The 22,588-nt window shown below is 35.5% G+C and overlaps 1 protein-coding gene across 42 annotated transcripts in view; it reads right to left on the bottom strand.

The window, feature by feature from the left end:
- The window catches only part of KCNMA1 (potassium calcium-activated channel subfamily M alpha 1), a 421,949-nt gene that overhangs the window by 89,812 nt on the left and 309,549 nt on the right, over nt 1-22,588 (bottom strand). For 17 of the 42 annotated variants that reach the window (XM_039727461.1, XM_039727483.1, XM_039727464.1 and 14 more), the window contains 2 exons: nt 14,945-15,031; nt 10,442-10,518 (listed from right to left, as the gene is read on the bottom strand). In XM_039727461.1, the coding sequence (XP_039583395.1) occupies nt 10,442-10,518; nt 14,945-15,031 (164 nt within the window). Of the gene's footprint in view, nt 1-994; nt 1,169-6,988; nt 6,998-9,182; nt 9,336-10,441; nt 10,519-14,944; nt 15,032-22,588 lie in introns of all 42 variants that reach the window. The other 25 variants (XM_039727460.1, XM_039727469.1, XM_039727482.1 and 22 more) reach the window with 4 other exon arrangements.

Raw genomic sequence — 22,588 nt, 5'->3', positions numbered from 1 at the left:
TGACTTGTGTTGGAAAATGGACATGCTTCCTGACCAAAACTCCAATTTATTCTCACAGCTGTATCTAAATAATATTACAGCTTTTCTTTGCCATTTGGGTAGGGAAAGGAAAACAGCTCCTGTCCCAAGACATAGTTTTGCCTGTTAAGAATTACTAAAGAGGACAAGAAAATGAAACAAACAAACAAACAAAAAGCCATTTAACAATCTTCCTCAGTTGATGATCCAAGCTTTGGAATCCCTACAGCTTGTCCGAAGAATTAACGGCCATGCACAATTGTTCTAGGTTCTCTCTTTTCCCTCTCAACTCTGATCTTTCAAAATAGCTTTCAGGGCACATTCCAGAATGTTACTGTCCTATGGAATAGATTCTCCATTTAATTTCAAAACGTTTGTACCAGGGACTTGCACCAGCCTAGTTTTTCTAAAAAGCTGCTACAAAAAGTACAACCGATTTTACAAAAAGTACAAACAGGTCTGTGGCTTCAGTATTAGATGGACGACCTTGCTTTACTGAGAATGAAGAATTACAAACAGAACTGAAGGCAAAAGTAGCAGCACAGAGTAGAATTCCAGCTACTATGTTGTATGGTACGCTAGTGCCAGCATTATTAAAGTTACCCACTTGGCACCAGCCACAGATTTAGACACAGGTCTGGTCCTCCACCAAAGCACTTATTGCTTAATTAATGACAATTTGTATTGTATGAATTAAATAAAAAAGATGTCACCACATTGCACTACTAAGGTCCTGAAGGCTATTGCAAGAGGATGCTTCATAAAGAGCACATAAAGCAAAATAATGATTCACATTTTTTTGCATTAAAAATAAAACAGAAATATAAATACAGAGCTGTGATCAAATTTGGGGTTGATTTTTTGAAAAAGCATCAGCCCAGTAAAATCTCACAGAACTACAATGCACGACACAAGACAGGGATGATACCACAGACACCACAAACATGGAACAGCATGTGTTGGTGTTAAAACTTACAGGCACGTAAACTGGTGGAGCAATCATTAACAGAGACAGAAGAAAGTGGGAAGGCTCTCTCAAGGGTGTCCATGTTACTATGTACACTGCCTGACATGCAAGAGCAGTCACGCTCAGAGCGTCCGCAATCAAAACAACATGCCAGTCTCATTCTCTTGTAGATGGACATCTTGGCTATAACCATGTGTTGGATGGGAGGAGAGGAAGAGCAGCAGGTTAATGGCAAGGTTATATATATAACAAGGCAGCTGGAAGGTAATTTAAGGGATTTAATACAGGCCTTAGTTAATGTTAACAGTCTTGACCCAGGAAAAAAAAATGCAATGAGATTATTGATAACACTTTGGCTGTACATTAAAAGTAGGGCAAAAGATTAATTGCTCTTTATTTCTGTTCAGTCTTAGAGGGTGACCGCAGTCATGGGGGAAAATTACTGTTTACAGTCAAGTGTTTGGATCAAAATAGAACACAGTAAAAGCACAGAATAATAAGAATATGCTTTTCCCTTGGCACAATTAATACCATTGGGTTAAAATGAAAACAGAAGTTGCTAGTCCATATAGATATTTTGGCCTATCCTGTTTCCTGTAAAAATCAGAGATTTCTTCATATATAAATATATATATGTATGTACACACACACAGAAACACACATACACATATATTCTTACATACACACGCTCATACACACATATGCATTATACATACACACACATATATATAAATATATTTATTTTGAAATGTATTATAATATTTTTTTCTGTATTAAACTGTGCCAAGGAACATCTTTACTACAATTAATTATACATTAATAAAGAGTTACAAGATATTAATAAAATTTTCCAAAAAATTAATTTTGCTTACATTTTATCTTCAGGAATTCAAATCAACTCTTGACAGAATACCAAAATTTGCCCATAAAAGAGACAAAACTAAAAATGGTAAATATGCTCAACATTAAGTTCAGTTCACAAATAAGGCATCACCAAAAGCACACAGAGCATTGGTCCACTGAAACATGCTGAGCCAATCATTGGCATGGTTTCTGCTCTGGATTCAAAAGTTAATCAAGAACAAAATAACTGAACTTAGAATTAACTGTTAGCTCCAAAACAAGTGCCAGGTTAGAACATCTTTATCTTTCAGTCATCTGAATGTTCTTGTTATGTATTTCTAGAAATACAGAGCATCCTACTTTATAAATGAATGTATAATTACCATCCTGGAATTTTGTATGTCATCTAAATCAGGTATGTTTACATCTCAAGGAATCCAAAGGCCATTTAGATTGTTTCACATGTTGCACTGAACCAACTTTTGGTAATGGTTTAGATTGAACTGACTCAATTATACTAAAAAACAAAACAACACTGACAGGCAAAAACAAAACCTTAAAATCAAATGCAGAAAAAAGGTAATGTTTCTCTGGCCTGTACCTTCAGTTTAGGATGTCTTTTTCACGTTATGGTAATGACATTAAATTTAAAAGAATTTTTTTTTCCAGTTTCTTAATCCCACAGTCACCAGGAAAGAGGGATTGAAATCACTCAGATGGGTCAAGTCCTGTTCTAAGGCCTTGATGGCTTGCCATACAGTATACTTGTCAAGCAAGGGTAACATTATGATTGTGGAAAACAGGCATTGAGGGAGATGAATGAGTGATCTCTTCAGCAGCGACCCCATTCCTCTAAAACTTTGCTCACATGACTAATGCCATGTTCTTTCAGCATCCTAGTAGAGTTATCTTACAGCTGTTCAGAAATTCATCATGCAGCATCAGGCTTGTTCATTGCATAGTACATCATTCCTCAGAGCTTGGCTTTTAGTAAGAAGGTTTCCACTGCAGCTTTTGATGCACACACATTCAAACTACAGAGAAAATTCAAAACAGCATTTTCCCATGTTTTCCCTCTAACTCTTCCCAACACATTCTTTAAAGTTGAAAAGTTGGACAGCAAAAGAAAAGTGAAATAAGTTACCAAAACTGTGACAGTCTTTCCAGTATGCCTACTTTCTTATTTTTTAAGGAAATTATAGAAAAATAAAGGGCATTTGTGAGACACGCTGACAGTAGGTGAGGTTGAAAAAGCAGGCCCATTTTGCTGTAATTATAGCTGTTTTGAAGGACTTTTTATAATCAAATGCTGTAGCAAAACACACTGCTCAGAAATTCCCAACTGCTCCATCATTGGTTAGCAACAGTCCCTGGTTTTCATTTATTTCTGACCATATCTTGTCAACAGTCAATAATAGGATAGGACACATTTATGGAAATTAAAAAGAAATCATCCTTAAGGGCAAAGAAGGCTGGGAAGGAAAACTTTTTGTACCATTTTCATCAGAATTAAAACAATAAAGTTGGAAATTTAAGGCCTTCTCTTCAACAGGGGAAGGACACAATGGCATTTCTCAAAAGCAATAACTTTCAGGGACTGTTTTTAACTATTATTGTCAGTTGTTCTGGAGATCATGCATCATTTGAATATTTCACATCATTAACATGCAGGAAACAGGCCTGGACCTGGAAATACAAGTAGCAGAAAGGACTTGCCACAAGGGTTTTAACAAGTATATAAGCAACTGCGTATCAGAGCAATAACTTTTGGAAAGAAAGCATGCTGTTACTCTTCATTCCTTTTATACAGTCAGTTACATTCACACCAAATACAATACTCATTTCAAATAAAACAAAACACGCATTATTAGTAGGGATGACTAGTGACGAGATCAAAGACAGCACAGAAATGACTCTAAATGGTTCAGCCACACACATACCATTTTCTATAAAACTTCCATAAACATTAACAGAAAATGGGAATCATCAGAGAGACAGGGGGACCTTAAGAACAGCCTCTGGGTGTGTGTTAAATTTATTTGACACCTGTAGAACCTGTATAAGAATCAACTTACTTCTATTCCTAGATGTGTTATAACTGTTGAATAGAATTGTAATTTGATACTGGTGAAAACAAAAGTTGGGACATAAAGGAAACTACTTTCCTATTTTCAATTGTATAATAAATAGGGAAAAAAAGAGAAGACAGATCCTTGTACTTAATATGATGACAATCACACAACATTTGTAAAACTAATCAGTAAAAATATCAGGGGAAGTTTTAATGGACCTTAAGTTAAGACTGCTTAAATAATTTACAAAACAAGGCACATATGAACTACTCATTAAGAGCAAAAGGAGAGCAAAGTTTCTTTCCATTACTTATAAAGTAAATAAATACTTCTAGAAACTTTCAGATGCAATTTTTCTCAGAAGGCAGTAGCCTTCCTTTCTATAAAAGAAAGAATAGCTCCCCAGATGTCTAAGCTTCCCACAATACCTTACTTTCTAATCTGAAAAAGTCAAAAAGTACAGTTAAAATGTGTAGATTGTCTGGATCTGAAGTGTTACTTAGAGTTCAGAAACAGTAATGGGAAATATTTCCAGCTGCAAAAATAAGCAAAGGAAACTGCAGATTATTCTCTACCTAAAATGTCAAGGAACAGATCCTTTATCTTTTTTTTCTCCTTTTCTTTCTTTAAAGAAAGCAGAACAAAGTATTCCTTCTTCTTTCCTGATTTTTCGTAAGCCACAGGCTGTGCCCCATCCTGGTGCTGCTCCCGTCACTGCGGCGCTTTTCCCTGGGCTCAGCGCAGCCAGGGTGGAGCTCCGAGGACATCTAGTGGATCTCTCTCAGGCAGCAGCTGCTTAGGAGCAGGAACCCGAGGCTTCCTGACCACCCAATGGTACAAAAAGGTATAAAAAGGTCCCAAGACACTTCAGAATTGAAATGCACAGTGTTATTTCAATTCGTCAAGTTCTCATGATCCAAAGTATGAGTGAAAAATCATCAGCATTAAAGGCGACCAGACTGGTGATCGCCTGCCAGCAATGCTGGTTAGCATCATGAGACTCAAACACAGACAGGACTTCCCCCAGCACAGTTTCAGTTTACTGAAAAATACAGCAGCCTACCTTAAACTGCTTCTGAGAATTTATTCACCTTAACACAACAGGAAAATCTATCTCTCCATTATTTAATTTTTACAAGACTAGCAAGGGGGCTTGTTCACTCTCTTGTAATTTTTTCCATCAATGACAACTGGTAACTTGTTTGCTCCAATTCAAAAGATGCTGTTCTATGTCAAAACTATAGAAACAGCAGGAGATCCTAGTGGACATCTTGCCCTGTTTTATCAGATATAAGAATATAAGAATGACTCACAGGTTTTGATGTAATAGCACATTTATAGACCAATTCACTTTAATTTTCAAATCTGATCATGACCTTTCCTTCATTACCTTACAGAAGACTCTCAGCCAGTGTACTCTCAAAGCAAACTACATTTCTAAACAAACTTAAGCTATTGGGGAAATGGAAAAAAAAAAAACCAAAACTACGTGACCTTTTCTTTTCTAATTCTTTCACAGCATGAATAACTCCATTACTTATTTATTATCATTTAAATGAATTTCTTTAGTTCAGAAAGGTCTCAACATAAGAACATATTTTAAATAAAAATTGCTTACAGTATTTTGCCTCAAAGTCAATAGGATTCACCATTCCATCCATGGAATTTGTTTTACTGTTGATTCTTATCACGCTGACCTGTTTCACAATCTGCTTTTTCCTGCTGCTTCATCTTTCTGCTGTGTCATTTTATTAGCTAAAAATAGATGCTTGAAGAAATTTCTGTTCTGTCCTTGAATATTTTCTTCCACAACAGGATCTCAATCCTTTAGTGTAGTTTGCAGGCACCACAATAAAATAAATAATAAATAATGATAATCATAATGCAGGCATTAATCATAATGCCACCATAATTTCAAGAAGGCCAGAACTTTATCAAGAGCATAAATTATTCCTTGATTCTTTGCAAGAGCCTACAGTGTGTAGAGCTGAGAGGGGGAAAATATCTCAATCCTGATTAAGACCTGAAGTGTTTTTACACAATAAATTCAGAATATCTGGTAAAATGTTGAAGTTCCATGGCCTCCTTCACTTAGAATAGCTGCAGCTGCACAGTAAATTTACAGCCTCAATCTGGCACAGCAACGCTGCTCTGCAGCTATGAGATACTCGATCCCCCTTGCTCTTTGAAAGAACAAGCCCACATAATCCCAACACTGCCCTATAACCAGCACATTTCTTTGTAGCACTTGTATTTCTAAGCAGCAAATTCTTTCCATGTCCCAAATGCTGTATTTACCATGAGTGTACACACAAAGTGGCTGATGAGAGCCTTTATAGACCCTGCACACTTTCAAGTGGTATGACCTAGATTGATATGAAGTGGTCCATAAAGCTCATATTATATATGTAATAATACTGTTAAACTTCACAGCTAAGGCCCTGAAAAGTCAGTGTGTGTCTACTTATGTAAGTAGTGTCAAAACCAGCAAGCTCAGGAAAATAATCACTGCAGCTTGTTTCCTGTTGAAGGTATCTCTAAAACCACACTTTTAATTCATTGTCTGGCTTTCTCCCATAACTCTTTTTTTTTCTGTCATTGGGGAGAAAGAAGTTAGATAAGGACAATAAAAAACTGCTGTGCTACTCTTTGTGTCAACTGTGCAATGGAAAGGACAAAGTATCAAAAAAATAAACAGGGACCTGACAATTAAATTGTATTTAACCAGGCAAAGAGTGCTATAGTGGCAATTACCCCAGCCTAACCAATATCCCTAAAAATTCATGAGATATCCCTAGAATAATTTCAAGGAAATACTATTGCCAAGATCTAATTTTCATTTAGGGATAAAAATAAGTTTGTGGAGAAAAAAAGGGCAAATAGGTGGAAGAAGGGAAAACTGCTGTATTTTCTTCAACGTCACCCTAATCTCCATTGGTGTAAACAATGAGAAACTTGTGGGTATGACGTCACTGCTACATGCAACATAAATAAAGAAAAGAACCAAAATACTGAACAAAAATACTCTCTGCTAGAGAAAGACAGGTTGGACCGCACTCTGGGCTACAGGGAACCCATTTTTACTCACAATAGATCACTATCAGTGTGCAGTTAAAATATAGTAGGGGCCGTGTTCCAAGGCAGCAAGAGGAAAAATAAATCAAAAGTTTGTCAATTGTCATAGATTACAAGAAATTCCTTCAAACACATCAATGTACACATGATTTGTCCCCTCTGGGGTTCAACCCCCACCGTTCACAGCAAGCACTGTCACTGGAAAAAATATATAGAGAATTAGACCATAGCTGTTGCACAAAATGAAAGGAACAGGAGGAGCAGGTCATCCAGTTTAGAGATTTCATCCCAACGTGGTAGCATTTTATATAAATATATACATATAGTTGGCCTCTTGCTGCAAAAACTACAGTTAACTGGAATAGGAAAGAGATTGAAAATATTAAAAAAAAATTAACAATCTGTGAATAAAACTTCCACACAAGTAATTCTTTGGACAATATGCCATCAGCATTTATGTGTTATTCAGGGAGTGGGATGGGTAAGGAGAAAGGGATGGCAAAGAAACTGCAAAAGGAAAGCAGGATTACATGAATTATCCTTGGCCTTGTAGAAATGTACTGATCTGCCCTGAATTATTAATATTAGGCCTAACGAGTTTGGACAAATGGCTATGTAGGTCAGACTCACGTTTAGACCCCAACAATACCGCAAGATAATATTCAGAAAGTATCTAAACTGAAGTGCAACCTCAGATGCATTATTAAAGAATGTGAGTTAAGCATTATGGGAAACTGCATTAATTAGAGCCACCATTAAGTTTTCCATTTCTTTCACATTCAATTCACCTGAATGTGTCAATATTTTTATATACAACCTTTCCTTTCATCTTACATATTTTCCACATTTAGTTGCCTCTAATTACTATGTTACTTGCTCATTAAAGCATGTATTTGTCATATAGAACTATATATGCATATGTATGCAGTGTCAAAAATCAAATTGGCATAGTGATGTATTAAATGTTGACATCGCAGTTGACAGTTGTCTAAGTCAATAGGGAGAAAGTTTTCTCAATTCATACTTTGTTTTAGTTAGAATCGCATTTTTAAGACCAATGATTTGCATCATTTACAGATGGATAACTCATCTAAGTTTTTTCAAAAGTGATTACAGATTTGAAAGCTAAAACATTTTATGTGACTAACATTCTGCACTGAAGACTTACCTTAAAAACAAACCCAAATCCAAAAAGCAGGTCCCATAAAAGGGATTTCAAAATTGTCAACAAAATTTGAGAAACAAAAATTACTAATTACTATTGAAATTTTTCCTTTCATTTTTTCTTTAAAAGAAAAGTAATTGCCTTATTTCTAATACTTGCGAGCATGCTCCTCATTGAAAGCTGTTCTCAGCTCTACTAGAGGCTGCCTGTTCTCATGGTATCTGTGACCCCTTGTGTGTCTAAGAAACAGGAGGAGGGAGGGCAGACTGAGGAGAAGGGAGATGATTAAAGGGAAATTTAAGATGTTATTCTCACTGACCATTATTCTTCACCTGACCCAGAGGATTCCCTCCTTAGTGTTCAGTGCTCACTGCACCAGCTGAGAGCCACCTCCTTCTTCTGCCTCACTAACTCAATCATTTTGTTTGTTCATCTGCCCAACACCCTTTCATTTATTGGACTGATATGTGTGACCATGCCATTTGTAATCCTTCCAACTGCTACTCACAGAAATTGTTACTCTTGCCTCTCCATGGCCTTACTGCTGGTAATACCCATTGTCTTGGCTGGGTCATACCCTGTTTCCTCCCAGGTTTCAAACTACTGAGAAGGTTACCTTGATTCTCATAATTAACACATAATAAGAAAGGGCTCTTTACCATTATAATGTGAGTTCCTGATTCCTATCTTCTAGCAGATGACAAGGAAAAGTGTACTTCTCATGTTAAACTGAGAGATCTTTGGGATTTATTTTTTTTTAAGCAGGACATGTTTAAAAAGCATACACCATGTGAAGGAGGAGATTTTTTTTTAAGCAGGACATGTTTAAAAAGCATACACCATGTGAAGGAGTAAAGAAGAAAATAGAAATAAAATAGGGGTTTTTTTAGTTTTTTGTTTTGTTTTGTTTTTTCCTTACAGAACCAGATAAAATTAAGCAGGTAACATATTTCTCTTTAACTGTTGAGTAATTTCAAAAAAGATTTCATTTGAGAGTCACAGGCACCCTGAGGCATCTGTAACTGGCTTTACCAGAACTTACTCAGCAGACTCATTGGCTTTGGCAGCAGTTCAAAGGTCACATTCTCACATGGATAAACTGTTCTTGAACAATTTTTTTCCAATATGTTAGGCAATGCATACATTCCTTCCACATCAGGCATGCTTTCCATGTGCTTTGCTCTCCTTGTGGCTACTGGGAAGATAAATACCATTTTCTGTCAGTTCCAGCTGCTTTCTCCCTATCATACTATTGTTCCACACTCTTGGTGTTTTGGAGGAGAGGAGTTTTTTTAAAATCTCCAGCAATAAATTTTTTTCTTTTTAAAATGATCTTCAAGAGTTCATTCATTTCAGATACTCCAAAAAGGCAGAGAATTTTCAGCTTAGGCTTTCTTCCATCCTCTGTAACAGTGCACCAATACCACAGACTCAAGCTATAAATAAGAGAGCTTTTTCCCTTTTAAAAGTAATGGTAAAATAGGCATGATCAAACTCTTCTGAGATCGTTCAATTTACCTAATCAATACTTTTAAACTGAATTATCTTTGTCATGGCAGAATACCATGGAATGCACATAAATATTTAGATAATCAAAGAGAAATTGATTCCTAAGTAATTTTACTATTGGTATTACAAATATGCATGGGTCAAACACATCTTGGGTTGAAGTGTGGTTGTGATGGCTCCTGGAAAAGGTCTTTTCAAAGTATATATGGGTAAAATGCTGATTGCTACATATTTATAGAAATTCAGATAAAAAGTCTCATTTCCATTCAAACACTCAATTATTTCTTCATTAAAAACTGTCCAAACAGTTTAAGAACTTAACTAAACCTAATATTAGCATTAAAGCTAAAAGGATATATGTAAGAGATGTTAATAATTAATTTCTTCCAGACAACCCTTTCCTCCAGTAAAACTGCTCATTTATTAAAAAAAAAAAAATGTTTCAATAGCTATATGATAAAACAGAATTTCCTAGTTTCTTCTTTTGCAGAATCTGCATGTTTTGAATGAAAGAAAAAACTTCATTGTTGTCTAATTCTTAACTCAGAAACCTCCACTGTTAGATTTGGCTTCACTTAATTCCTCAGTTTTTGTTAAAATTTTAATTTACTTTTTAATGAAGACACAGGTGTGAGTGGTGTGTATGGACTTCAGAAACTCAAACAGCACTTACTATGTTTCTTAGCTTTTCTGCACCACTGTGTAAAACATGTAAATGCATGTACAGGTATTCTTCAGGGCTGAACAGTTCATGAAGAGGAGAGGAGAGGGAGGGATAGAAATATTACTTACGCCGTTTGCAGCCACATTTTTTTATCCTTTTGGGATCTGTGATGTCATCATGACAGGCTTTGCAGTAAAAATATGCCCTGGAGAGACAGAATGGAAAAACTGACACATTTCTTAATCCATAAAGTTGATATTAGTCCCATATTTCATCATGTTGCAGTGACCAATTAATGAAACATGCTAGTGCTAATTTACTTTAATCTTTGCAAAGGTTTGGACATTTATGGTAGGAAATATTTGATGCAAGACCATTACTTTCAAACATAAGACTCCAAATTAGTATATCCTTTAAAACACTTTTATTTGAAAAGTAATTGGAAGAATGTATGATAATTATGCCACAGTATATTACTTTATTTGTTTTTCATCTTAGAAAAAAGAGCATCCAATGAACCTCGTCACAATAAAAGACCTTTTTTTTTTTTTTGTTCCTATCAGCTATACTAGGGTGTTTTTTTTAAAGACTGTCTAGCACCCTGTGCCAACTTTTCAGGTTGTACATTTTGATCATTACTGTATGATCAACATTGCACATTTATCTTAAATAAGGATAGAAAGGATGACCCTGAGAACTATCGGTCTGTCAGCCTCACCTCTGTGCCTGCAGAGATCATGTAACAGATCCTCCCAGAAGCTGTGCTGAGGCACATGGAGGACAGAAAGGTCATTCAAGAGAGCCAGCACAGCTTCACCAAGGGAAAATCCTGCCTGACCAACCAGCTATGATGGAATGACTACATCAGCAGATAAGGAAGTACTGCAGATGTCATTTATCCAGACTTCTGTAAAGCCTTTGACATGATCCCCCACAACATCCTTCTCTCCATACTGGAGTGATGGATTCCATGGGTGGATTAGGAATTGGTTGGATGGTCACATCCAGAGGGTAGTGATGAATGGCTCGGAGTCCACTAGTAACAACTGCTGTCCCTCCAGGATCTGTACTGCGACCAGTTATTTAATAAGCGTTATTTAATACCTTCATTAATGACACAGAGGCATCAAGTGCACCCTCAGCAAATTTTCAGATGACACCCAGCTGACTGGTGCTTTTTAGTACCTGAACGGAACGTACAGGTAATAGGAGGCAAGAGTATCTACAAGAGCATGTAGAAACAGGACAAGGGGGAATGGGTTTACATTGAAAGAGAGTACACTTAGATCAGACACTAGGAAAAAGATCTTGTCTATGACACACTGGAAAGGTTGCACAGGGAAGTTGTAGATGCCCCATGCCATCGCAAGGAGAAACACGGAAGTGAGAAAGGATGAACTTTTTACTTTATATAAGATTTTGTAAAATTTCTGATTTAATGAATATGCATCAGACTGCCCACAGGACAGTTCAATCATGACTGCCAAGTCAACATGTCATATAAGGCTGCCATGACACATTTCATGAGGATCACCCAGCTGGACTCTAGCAGGACAGTTACAGTTTACCAGGATTCTTGCTGGCACAGCAAATAAAACATACTATTTAACCTTATGAATTTTCCTTGCACTTGTCCACACTCAGGATAGGTCAGCTCCCTGCCTATCTTCTCTAGCCCCTCTTACTGCACATTTCTCAATACAATTTGGCAGTAAGAGGCAAAGCCCCTACTTTGCAACCACCAATATATTTTGCTGACAGTATGAGATCATTAGATTGCTACAACAGCTGGGAGACCACTGAAACAAAACTATCTACAATCCAAAATATAAAAAAAAACCAAAACCAAACCAATATTTATATACAGCCTCTGATTAAACACAGCCTTTGGCCCTGCAGCCAGGATGATTACTACTATTTCTTCTAGATTAACTATAGCATGGCCACTGCAGGTGGAACTGTACTGGTAGTTAAGTGACCCATCACGACAAAAACAGCAGGTCTAGCATAGAAGAGACAAACCATATCAGTGCTTCATATTGGTTCAAATACAAATTAAAATTGCAGGGAGACCTCACTGAATGCTATTAACATTTCTAAAATCAATATAACATGAAGCTACCAGTGGAATATATAAGTCCTAAACCTAGCACACTTTATTTCTCTAAGAAACTTACAGGAAGATTACTCTTTCAGGCTGTGAAATTGCCTTAGTATTTCCAAGATGCAAAACGTAAAAGGAAAATGTCTTCTCTGAGCACATATACTTTGCTGCAGAAAGTTTCTGGTCTTCAAAATATTCACATTCCACCAAAAGAAAATAAACTACTTCCAAGGAAATGAGAAGACAAGAAATGTTTTTCAGACTGTGAGTCGATGTCAAGATGTAAGCCAGGAGGAGAAAGCTGCCTCAAATTTTTACTATTTCTCTTCAGCCCAGCTGTAAAGTCCCTTTATTATACAAGAATCAACTACCACAAACAGTTCCTCACAAAAACATAATTACATGAACTGGGTATTGGTGATTTCTAAAGACCATGTTTCTGAAGTTCACTGCAGGACAATTATCCTGAAGGGTACCTTCAATCTTATGTCCAAAGTAAAGAATAAATACCTGAAGTGATTGTTGTAATCAAAATTATTCTAGATAATTTGGGTAAATTAAGTGGATTTGAAGAATGTGGATTTCTGACTCTAGTGATAACATGTAAATGAACAAGGAATAATGAAGATGCAATTCAGGTAGTTGTATTATATTTAACAGTCAACATTTTATATGAAGCTATTTACCAAGGCATAACTGTTTGTAGGTATAATTGCTTCTTATAGAAAACTATTCTTCTAAAAATGCAAAATTGATTCTAACAGAAGGAGTAATTGAACATTGCAGGTTATATTTCATTGTGGGATATATAAATATGAATTACTTCAGCTTAAGGGAGTTGAAATCTCTTCATTAACAAAGCCAGAATAATTTAATTTCCATTTCAGGTATAAAACATATTTAATGATGCTTTATTAAAAATAATTTTCCCCCTCCAAAAGACCTCAATTTTAGAACATATTTCTGACTCTGATTCATAGCTCAAAGGGTGAAATTAACACTTTTCATAATTGGCTTTGTTAGTAGAAACACATCTGATAACCATTTGCTTTGCACAGAGCAGCTAAGAAATGTGGCAAGGGAGGCAAAATATTTCTAAACAAAGCCTTCTGCCAAAAGCCAGGCAGAACTGGAAATCTTGCTTCACATTTGCTATCAAATAAAATGTGGTAGATGAATGATGTGAAAAAATTGACTGAACTCCTTAATAACAGTTAACTCCTCTCTAACTTTAGCAGCTAAAAATACTATGCCATTTTACTTAGTCTGAGAAAAAGTTGATTAAACAATATAAAATATAAATGAAAGAAAACTGGCAGCTCAGTAAAGCAGTGTGCAGACAGTTCTGGATGTTCAAGGGGAGAAAAGCAGCAGAGAGGAGCGGAATGGAATGCTGCAAGGCAGAGTCCCTGAGGCAGAGCAGGAGGCACACGCTCCAGAGATGGTGCTGGAGATGTGACAGGACAGGAGCACTGCTGCCCTGCTCTGCATCTTTTACCTAGCCAAAATCTATGTCAGTTCTTTAAAGAAAAATAGAAGTCAAGTTCTCCAATGTCACTGTTTTGGTGTTTTGACTGTTTAAGTATGCATGGTTAGGTATTTCTCTATATTTTCATTTCTCTATATTTAATCCTAAAAGACTGGCACTTAATAAAGGGCATCATTTGAATACTTTATCATTTTAAGGATAGGATTTAGTTAAAATACCAAACTCATGGAGAACAGCAGTAAAAATCTGATTGCATGACTCATAACAAAGACACAAATTATGAGGAAGCACTCAGCTGCAAATATTCCTTTTTTTCTTTTTTTATATCATAGGGACACAATATTTTTCTTTGAAAAACTATTTTATCACATTGCTTTTTTGTTCCTTCCAAGCATACTATAATCCTAACAAATAAGAGTACACACATTTGGTCCTCAACACCTTTTCATTCATCCCAAATCTAGCACAGCCAGGTACATTGAGCCTGTGAAGTTGTCTGTCATGGATATAATGCACTTTTGTAGTTTGATTTATTATTATGAAGTTGTGGAGTTTGCAGTTCCATTGAAGAAAAATGAGAAGAACACAAATATTATTTTGCTAATGCAATTACAGAATGAACACAGCAGCTAACTCGCACCAAGAATTTGCTGAAGTCTGAGTAGATAAGAACTCCTCTAAACTCAAAACTAACAGAAGTGTCATCCCTGTCCTCCTCTCTCACAGAAATTCCTCTGAGACACAATATGTATAGAGAAAACAAATGAAAATATTTCACATTTTCTAGGAGAACTCACAAACCCAGTCTCTTTATTTCTTTTCATATCTGCTGCAAATTTCAGTTCCTTGATATTTAGGACAATAGTTAGGAAAACAACATGTACATAGGTGGTTCAGGAGTAACAACTCAACTCTCCCCTCAGAATTTTTAAAAAGATAATAATGAAAATTAGGTGAAGAATTTACATGTAAATAAAAAAAAAAACCCTGAAATTAAATATATTAGTTTCTATTCAAAGATAAAAACATTTCAATTACCTTTTTACTTCTTTGGCATCACTTGCAATGAAGAATCCTAAGGTACCTTCTTGAATCTTGACGTGGTTTCCAGGATTGATTAATATACTGCTCAACGAAACAAGAACAACAAAAACCAACAAAAGAGTAAGTTTATATAGATTTTAACTGAATCTTCCAAATTAGCTTTATTTGATTCTGTTATAGGGGACCCACTAGTTAGGAAAGGCTGCAAGGAAATTTTAAGCCATTCTTCCTTGATATTTCCAAATCAAATAAGAGTTTCACATGCTTTTTACCAAAAACTTGAGTTTGAGACAGTCAAATGCCTCTGCCTATAGTCACATCACCTAAGTGCTTACATGTGTTTTCTTATCTTTTTGCTTTATATAGACTACACAAAGTCCTCTCAGAAATGTGAAGTGTGAAGCTGAGCATTGCTATTTGCTTGCTCTGTCATGCAAAGTGGTGACAAATTCACAATATGGTGAACAGGAAAAAACCCTCAACCACTGCTCAATAGCAATAAAAATATCACTTATGAAACTAAACCCATTGATGCAAATTTTTGCCAATTACTAGTGAAATAGAGAGTTAATGGGACCCCTATCTGGACATATAATGTTATTGTTTAAAAAAATAAATACACACATACACTCAAGGGGAATGGTACAAGACAACCAGTCACGACAGCTGAAAAAACATAAAATGAATAGAAAATTTTTAAAACACTACTATGCAGCCATGAAAGAACAAAAATAACCCAACCACCATGACAGAAGAGCCTCAGCTAACTTTGACAAAGGAACTGCTACCAACAAGTGAGGTACTCCATGTCTAAGAAATATCTTCTTTATTTTCATAATAATTTAAATCTACACTTTAGGTAAGGTGTTTTGCAAAGCACCAAGCTAAATATGAATACACAGACAGATATAAATATATTCTTCAGTAAGTTTCATTCATGTGTAATATATCTTAGATTTGACTCTCTAAAACTTAATATAGCTTTTCAAAAGTTTTCTCTTTTTTGTCTTTTATTAAAGTTCAGCTTTTCTAACTCAAAATGTAATAATGGTATGTATATGCAATTTAGAGTAAATAAAGACTACCAGGAATTGAAACACTTGTCCATCTCGCAAAAATTGATTTTAGGGAAGTACATAGACACAAAAATAAATAAAGCACAATGCTGAACACACATACACTTCTAAAATTTGAAGGTACAAAGTTTTTCATGCTATTGATAGGAGGGAAAATGGATCTCAGTACATCTCTTATTCAATATGTTATATATTCTCTACACATTAGGAATAAATTAGTATGACAACATAATATATCTGAAAGATTAATAATGTGCACATTTTTTGTGTAATTCCACATGCCTGCAATGCCCTATGACAAGAATATGCAGTCTACAAAATAAAGTGCTCATGAGTTCAGAAGTAAAAGGTTGGTCATGAAGTCCTATTTCAGCCCCCTTTATGTGACCTTATGATACAGTTCTTAATTTAATACCTACAAACTCCTTCCTTCTCACAATCTAAAACTTAATTCGGCGATGTTTTACTGCCATTAATTCAGGCATGGCTTCTTGTAATTTATCTCTCTTAAAAATCAGCATCATATTTTTCTTGTGTGTTTTTCTGCAATGTTCATCACTACAGTATGCAAAAGATACACAAACATGTAATTTCTTTGACAGGAAGAAAGAAGATATAGTATTACCCCATTTTACAAAGGAGAGATTAAGTAACTACGAGATATAGTACTTATTAATTTGGGTTTCCTACAGGCCAAATTTTTCTAAGTGTTTAGCATTGCATAGCTCCATACAGACTTCCTAGGAACTTTTGCTGTGAGAATGCTTAGCATTTCCAAAAGCCCAGCCTCTGATTCCCAAAATAATGAATATACTTAATCAGAGGACAGCTGTAGAAGGTTTGGTTTAAATTATCTCCTTCTCACACAGATAGCCTGTGTCAGAGGCTGGAAGAGAAATTATGAATATACTTAATCAGAGGACAGCTGTAGAAGGTTTGGTTTAAATTATTATCTCCTTCTCACACAGATAGCCTGTATCAGAGGCTGGAAGAGAAATCTCAAAGAAAGCATCTACCCAGATATCCTTCCCTTTCCTTCATTCACAGTTTCAAGCTTTGCAACAAATAAAAAGGAGAGGAGAACGACAGGAACTGGAAGGTATCACCACAGAAAGCAGGTTCATTTCCACAGCACACTCTACTAATATTTGCAAAAAATGAAATGTGATGGTATAAATAGCACCAGTATTACACACACAAATAAAAGGGACAAAATAAAGTTACACAGCTAAACTAGTATCATCCATCATCAACTAGTATCATCTAGTGTCATATCTAGTATTTCTTTGTCGGTAAATTGGGCCTAATGGCTGCAGCTGCAATGAAAACTTCTATCTAATGCAGTTTTAAAATGCATTTTTACAGGTTTAAGATGGAATATAACAGATAAAAGAAAAACTAAAAAGAAAACAACTAGGTAAGAATTTCTTCATATGAAACCAGTTACTCGGGTCAAAAATAGGCTGGCAAATTCAGCTTTCCTGCAAAAGCTTTTGTCACTTGAACCCACAAAGTACTTACTAGCAGTTGCAGAGTGCTGTACTGGCCATCTTAGTCTCCACCTTTCCTCCTCCCTGCCTGCTAGGATGTAGTAACCTGCCACTACACTGAAAATTTAGCTGCTAAAATCAAAGAATCTTCTATACAGGCTAATCTCATGTATTTATGATACTGTTCCTTATAAAATATGTAGGGTCTTGTAGTATCATTTGGGTTAGGGTTTTCTTAGGTACAAATGGGTATTGCTCTATCTGAAAAATACTTTTTATTTCCTTACTTGATACTTACTTAAGTCACATAAGTGTTACAGCTTTTCAGTGAAAAAAAGATGAACACATTTCTTTACACAGACCCAGGCTGGTTTTTTTTCCCCAAATACAATTTTTGGATAGAGATAAACCATACCAAAGAGGAAAAAATATCCTACCCAAACCTCAACAACACAAACTCCACAAACTGAGGTAGCCACTAGATCTATAAATCTTCACTTTTCATAATGACGCTTAAAATTTGATCAAGTAACAAACAAATGAAGCAGTTCTTTTGAGATGCATGGAACATAGTCTTAAATTGGAAGTAACTGGCTTCATTTAGGATGCAATGCATTGTGAGCAAGATTTTGTATCTCAAGGTTTTCTGAGACACATTAAATCAATTCACATGGTCAGTGTACAGACTTTATTTTGTCAGACCTTCATTCACATATACCTCTTTTCACAAATACAATGTATTTATAACCACAAAATATAGATGTGATCACAAATAATGCAGTATGACCCCAGCAGCAAAATTTTTCTGTTGGAAATGAAAATTAATTTGCCCCATGACTGCTACTGGCTAAGAGTTATAGAAAAAGCTCATAAAGCTTTGGGTTTATATACACACCAGAGCAAAATCAGGAGTAATTTGTACTGATCTCTATGGATATATTAAATATAGTGCTATTTAAAGCTGCAACTGAATTATTTCTTATGACACCTGTAGTGTCATTAGCTGAAGTTATGCTTTGATAAGCACTCTAATATATACAGCAAGGGAAATGTTTTGAATTAGAACAGAATATAGGCAACAAACAGCACAGAGAAAAACAAAACAGTCTTCTGAGTATTCCAAGAAAAATGCATCCATGAGTTATTTAGAGATGCATTTAGAGATGTGTTTTTTCAGTATTAAAATATTAATATATATCCCCATAGTTAAGAATACAAGTACATGGTAAACTAAATAGGAGTTTTAGGAGAGATATCTTCAGCTAATGTCTCCTTTTACGAATATCCAAGGCTACAAAGGAAAAGGGGAAAAAGGAAAACTCAAGAGGTTTAATAGCAATATATATAGCTAATACATATGCATTCTGTGCCACACATCAGAAAAAAGATATTACTGAAAATGACACAGATTTTTCCAAGTACATGTTTTTAACATAAAGCAAAATTTGATTTTTTTAATCTCCTCAAGCTCATGAAACCAAGAAAGAAATGCCAAGAACTTTAAAAACTTTTAAGATCTTGATCAAACTTTGTAATTTTATAACATTTCTAGTTTAGGTTGTAGTCAAGTAATAGCAAGCTTAAAAACATGTAGTCGCAATTTCTTTTAACGACTGCAGAAAGACATCCCTCAGGACAAAACCTTTCGTGACAGGGCTCACATGATTGCTTGCTCCTTCACACATGAATGTTTAGGACACATGGCAATTAAAGCCATGTAAATTAAATATGATTTAATGTGTTCAATGGGAATTTAACATACTTCACCACCATAAACTTAGAAGTCAGTTCTATTACAATAATATTACAATTAGGAAACCACTTGTGGAATAGAATATGCACTCTGGAAACCTGTGTTTTACACTTATCTGCAAAAGTTACCCCGTTTGCTAAAGATTCACTTGGTGACTAGATGCAGGATCATGTAGCTAAGAGCAATGAAAATGCCCCACACTGAAAATGTGGATATCACCCTTGAATTCAGCTGGACTCTTAAGAATCACAGACTGAATCACAGAATGGTTTATGTTCAAAGAAACCTTTAAAAATCACCTAATTACAACTCTCATGTCATGGTCAGGGATAATTTTCACTAGAACAGATTGTTCAAAGCCCCATCCAATCTGACACAACATTTAAAGCACAGGACAGAATCATTAATATTATCTACACAGCTGAAAACGCGCTCCCAGACTGACAGAAATATTAGCAGGTGAAACACAAATGGAAATCAGTGCACATTTGAGATACACAGTTTCAAAAAAAAAAAAAACAAAAACAAAAACAAGGTCACAGAAATTCTAGACAAATGTTTATGGTTTTCTTTACATAGATTATTCAACGAAAATTTCAGATTGGACATGATGACTTTCTCACATGACAGGGGAGAATAGATATCTGTTCAAGTTTCTCACTGTGTGTTAATTGTGCTCAGCTTACTTATTGGATTGTATCTTTCTGATGTTTTAAGTATACATGCTATCGTCAGTAAAATACACATACATGAAAACATCTGTTCATCCATTCTTATTTACCTGAAACTACTCCAGAACATGAGTGCTGCTCAATACCTTTTTTGGTAGTGCATGGATGACTGCACAAGACACCAATATTCTGATCTAGCTAAACATACCACGTTATATCTTCCTTTAAAGCACTAAAAGTAAGCTAAGGTTTCCTTTACTAATTATGTATTTGCTATGTTTTTTTGAATGTAAAGATACTTGATGGAGAGCCTAATAATTTGAAACTTGAACTGTAAGACAATTTGTGAAGTGACACTTTGGGGTAGAACTAATTCCTCCAGCTATTTTCTTTTACTAATTTCTGCTGCAAGGTGATTTTTGTCTCCTGTTTTGAAATATCACACATATTTCACTCAAGTTATGTTTTTTCTTGGTCTAAAATATTATTATGAAGTTAAAGCTGATACCTTTTAATATTACAAGAATATTTAAAACTTTACTTCTAAGAATTTATCAGCATATAAAATATTTCAATAGGAGATTAAAAATGTTTCCTGTAGCTTTCTATAATATTCAGTCATCCTCTAGGTGAACTACGTTGAAAAAACAACCAGTCAGTGTTAGAATCTGAACCATCATTATGCAGTGTGTATTTACTGGCAGGCCACTTGCTAAGTGGCATGGCTCCACAATTTCCTTTGCATAGCTTCAAACAGAGGAGGCTTCCACTACTGCTGAAGTTGTGAATGGATGGAATTTTGAACATAGAAGTAGGGTAGCTGACTCTCAGATGTGCATAACTGTCAGCCTTCTCTGAGAAAAACAAAAGAGGGATCTTAGTAATGTGGAACAGTGTGGTGAAAGTCTTTACACTGAGCTGACAAGGGCATGTGGAGATGCCCAGCAAGTACAACACAGCAAAAATGCAAGGGTAAATGCATTTCAGCAGCACTATATGGAGACTAAAAACTGAAAGCACAGATGAGGTTAACCAATAGAGACACGGACCAGGAGAGGTCTTTTAAGGATTTTCCTTCTCCATGCCTCTATTATGTACTATTCCTGTTTGGTCTTTCAACTTTACATTTTAGACAGCACTAAAGGTGGGATTCATCTCATCTATTTTAGGATCTAATTCTAATGCATTCAGAACTCTTCCCTTGCAATTATGGACTAAGTCTGGATAACTAACAGGAGATTAGATATTTAACATTTTGATCAAGAAAGTCAGGTCTGATGAAACCCATTATCAGCGACCAACTGAACAGCTCATCCCTGCATCAAAGAAACCTGTCTGATTTCGTAACCCTACATCTTTTTTTGTTTGTTTGCTTTTGGCTGTATGGCTACCTGTGTGACTGCCATCACCCTGTTCTAAAGAAAAAGGACCAATTGTTGAAATAAATGAAACGCGAACACCAAAATTTTGACTAAACAAATGGCAAAAGCTGTAACAATTCTGTTTTAAATCTTGTGGCAGATGTACTGTACCATTCCCCATGCAACTCAAACAGTAGCAAAATCATCTAGTAATCAGGAAGATATAATATTAAGTATTATGAATACATTATCTAAAACAAAATTATGTGGGATTACTTACTATAGCTACCATACTTTTAAGCAAAAACAGCTATTATTCTTGATTGTTTCATGCTATGCCCAGACAAAAAGTACCACTATTAGCATAATGGCCCTTTAAAATACACTATGTCATTCATCCAACTACAGAAGTAGTTGGAAATAATAGTTTTTTGCTTCAGGGCATGTTTTGAAGTGGAGTGTGAGTGTAAATGCACAAATCTCATAGTGGGAGTTGTGCACATACCAGTTTTCACACTAATTGTAACTCGTAAGTATTGCTTCTTTCTTCTGGGCTCTATCACTGACATTAATTCATAATGCTCCATATTGCTCTATACAGCAAAATCTAGTAAGACACTGAAAAGAATACAAGGCAAAAGACACAGTGCACATTACATGCTACAGTATATTAAAGCTTAATTACTACAAGCATATAAAAGGTTGCTCCCAGGACTTAAGTTTTTTCACAACAGCACCTAAGTCGTGGTCTACAGGATGTGCATGAGTTATTTTATTTGGGCATACTCCAAACTAGTTCAATAGTGATGGTGAACTCAATACACTTGAAAACAATTAAATTATTCCTTCTGGTTCCAGAAGTGATTCATTATCAGTACAATGAGGCAGAACAATATACTTTATTCTGGGAGCAAGCAACTTCACTTGGTACAACACTTCTTCATATTGCTCATCATGCCAGCATTAACATGCCTTCACCACAAGATAAGATATACTTAAAAGCAAGAAGCAAAGTGGAGGTGCAACAGCTGCAGATCCTTGGAGATGCTAAGTGTTGCAGTAACTTCTCTGCAGTTGGATCATATCAATAATGCCAAACTGACAGGAAGCCACCTCTCTTATCACACATCTACTCAGAAACTATAGGAAGATAAGACTAAACTTAGATACACATAACACATACAACATACACAACAGAACAGACATGGAAAATAGAGTTTGAAGAGTACAATGAAGATGGAAATTGAAATGTCTGGACAATGAGAGCAGGTCTCCAATGACCATCAC

Source organism: Passer montanus, unplaced genomic scaffold, assembly GCF_014805655.1.
Source record: "Passer montanus isolate IOZ18808 unplaced genomic scaffold, ASM1480565v1 scaffold61, whole genome shotgun sequence".
Taxonomy (NCBI): Eukaryota; Metazoa; Chordata; class Aves; order Passeriformes; family Passeridae; genus Passer; species Passer montanus.
This window is presented reverse-complemented; position numbering and strand designations above follow the sequence as displayed.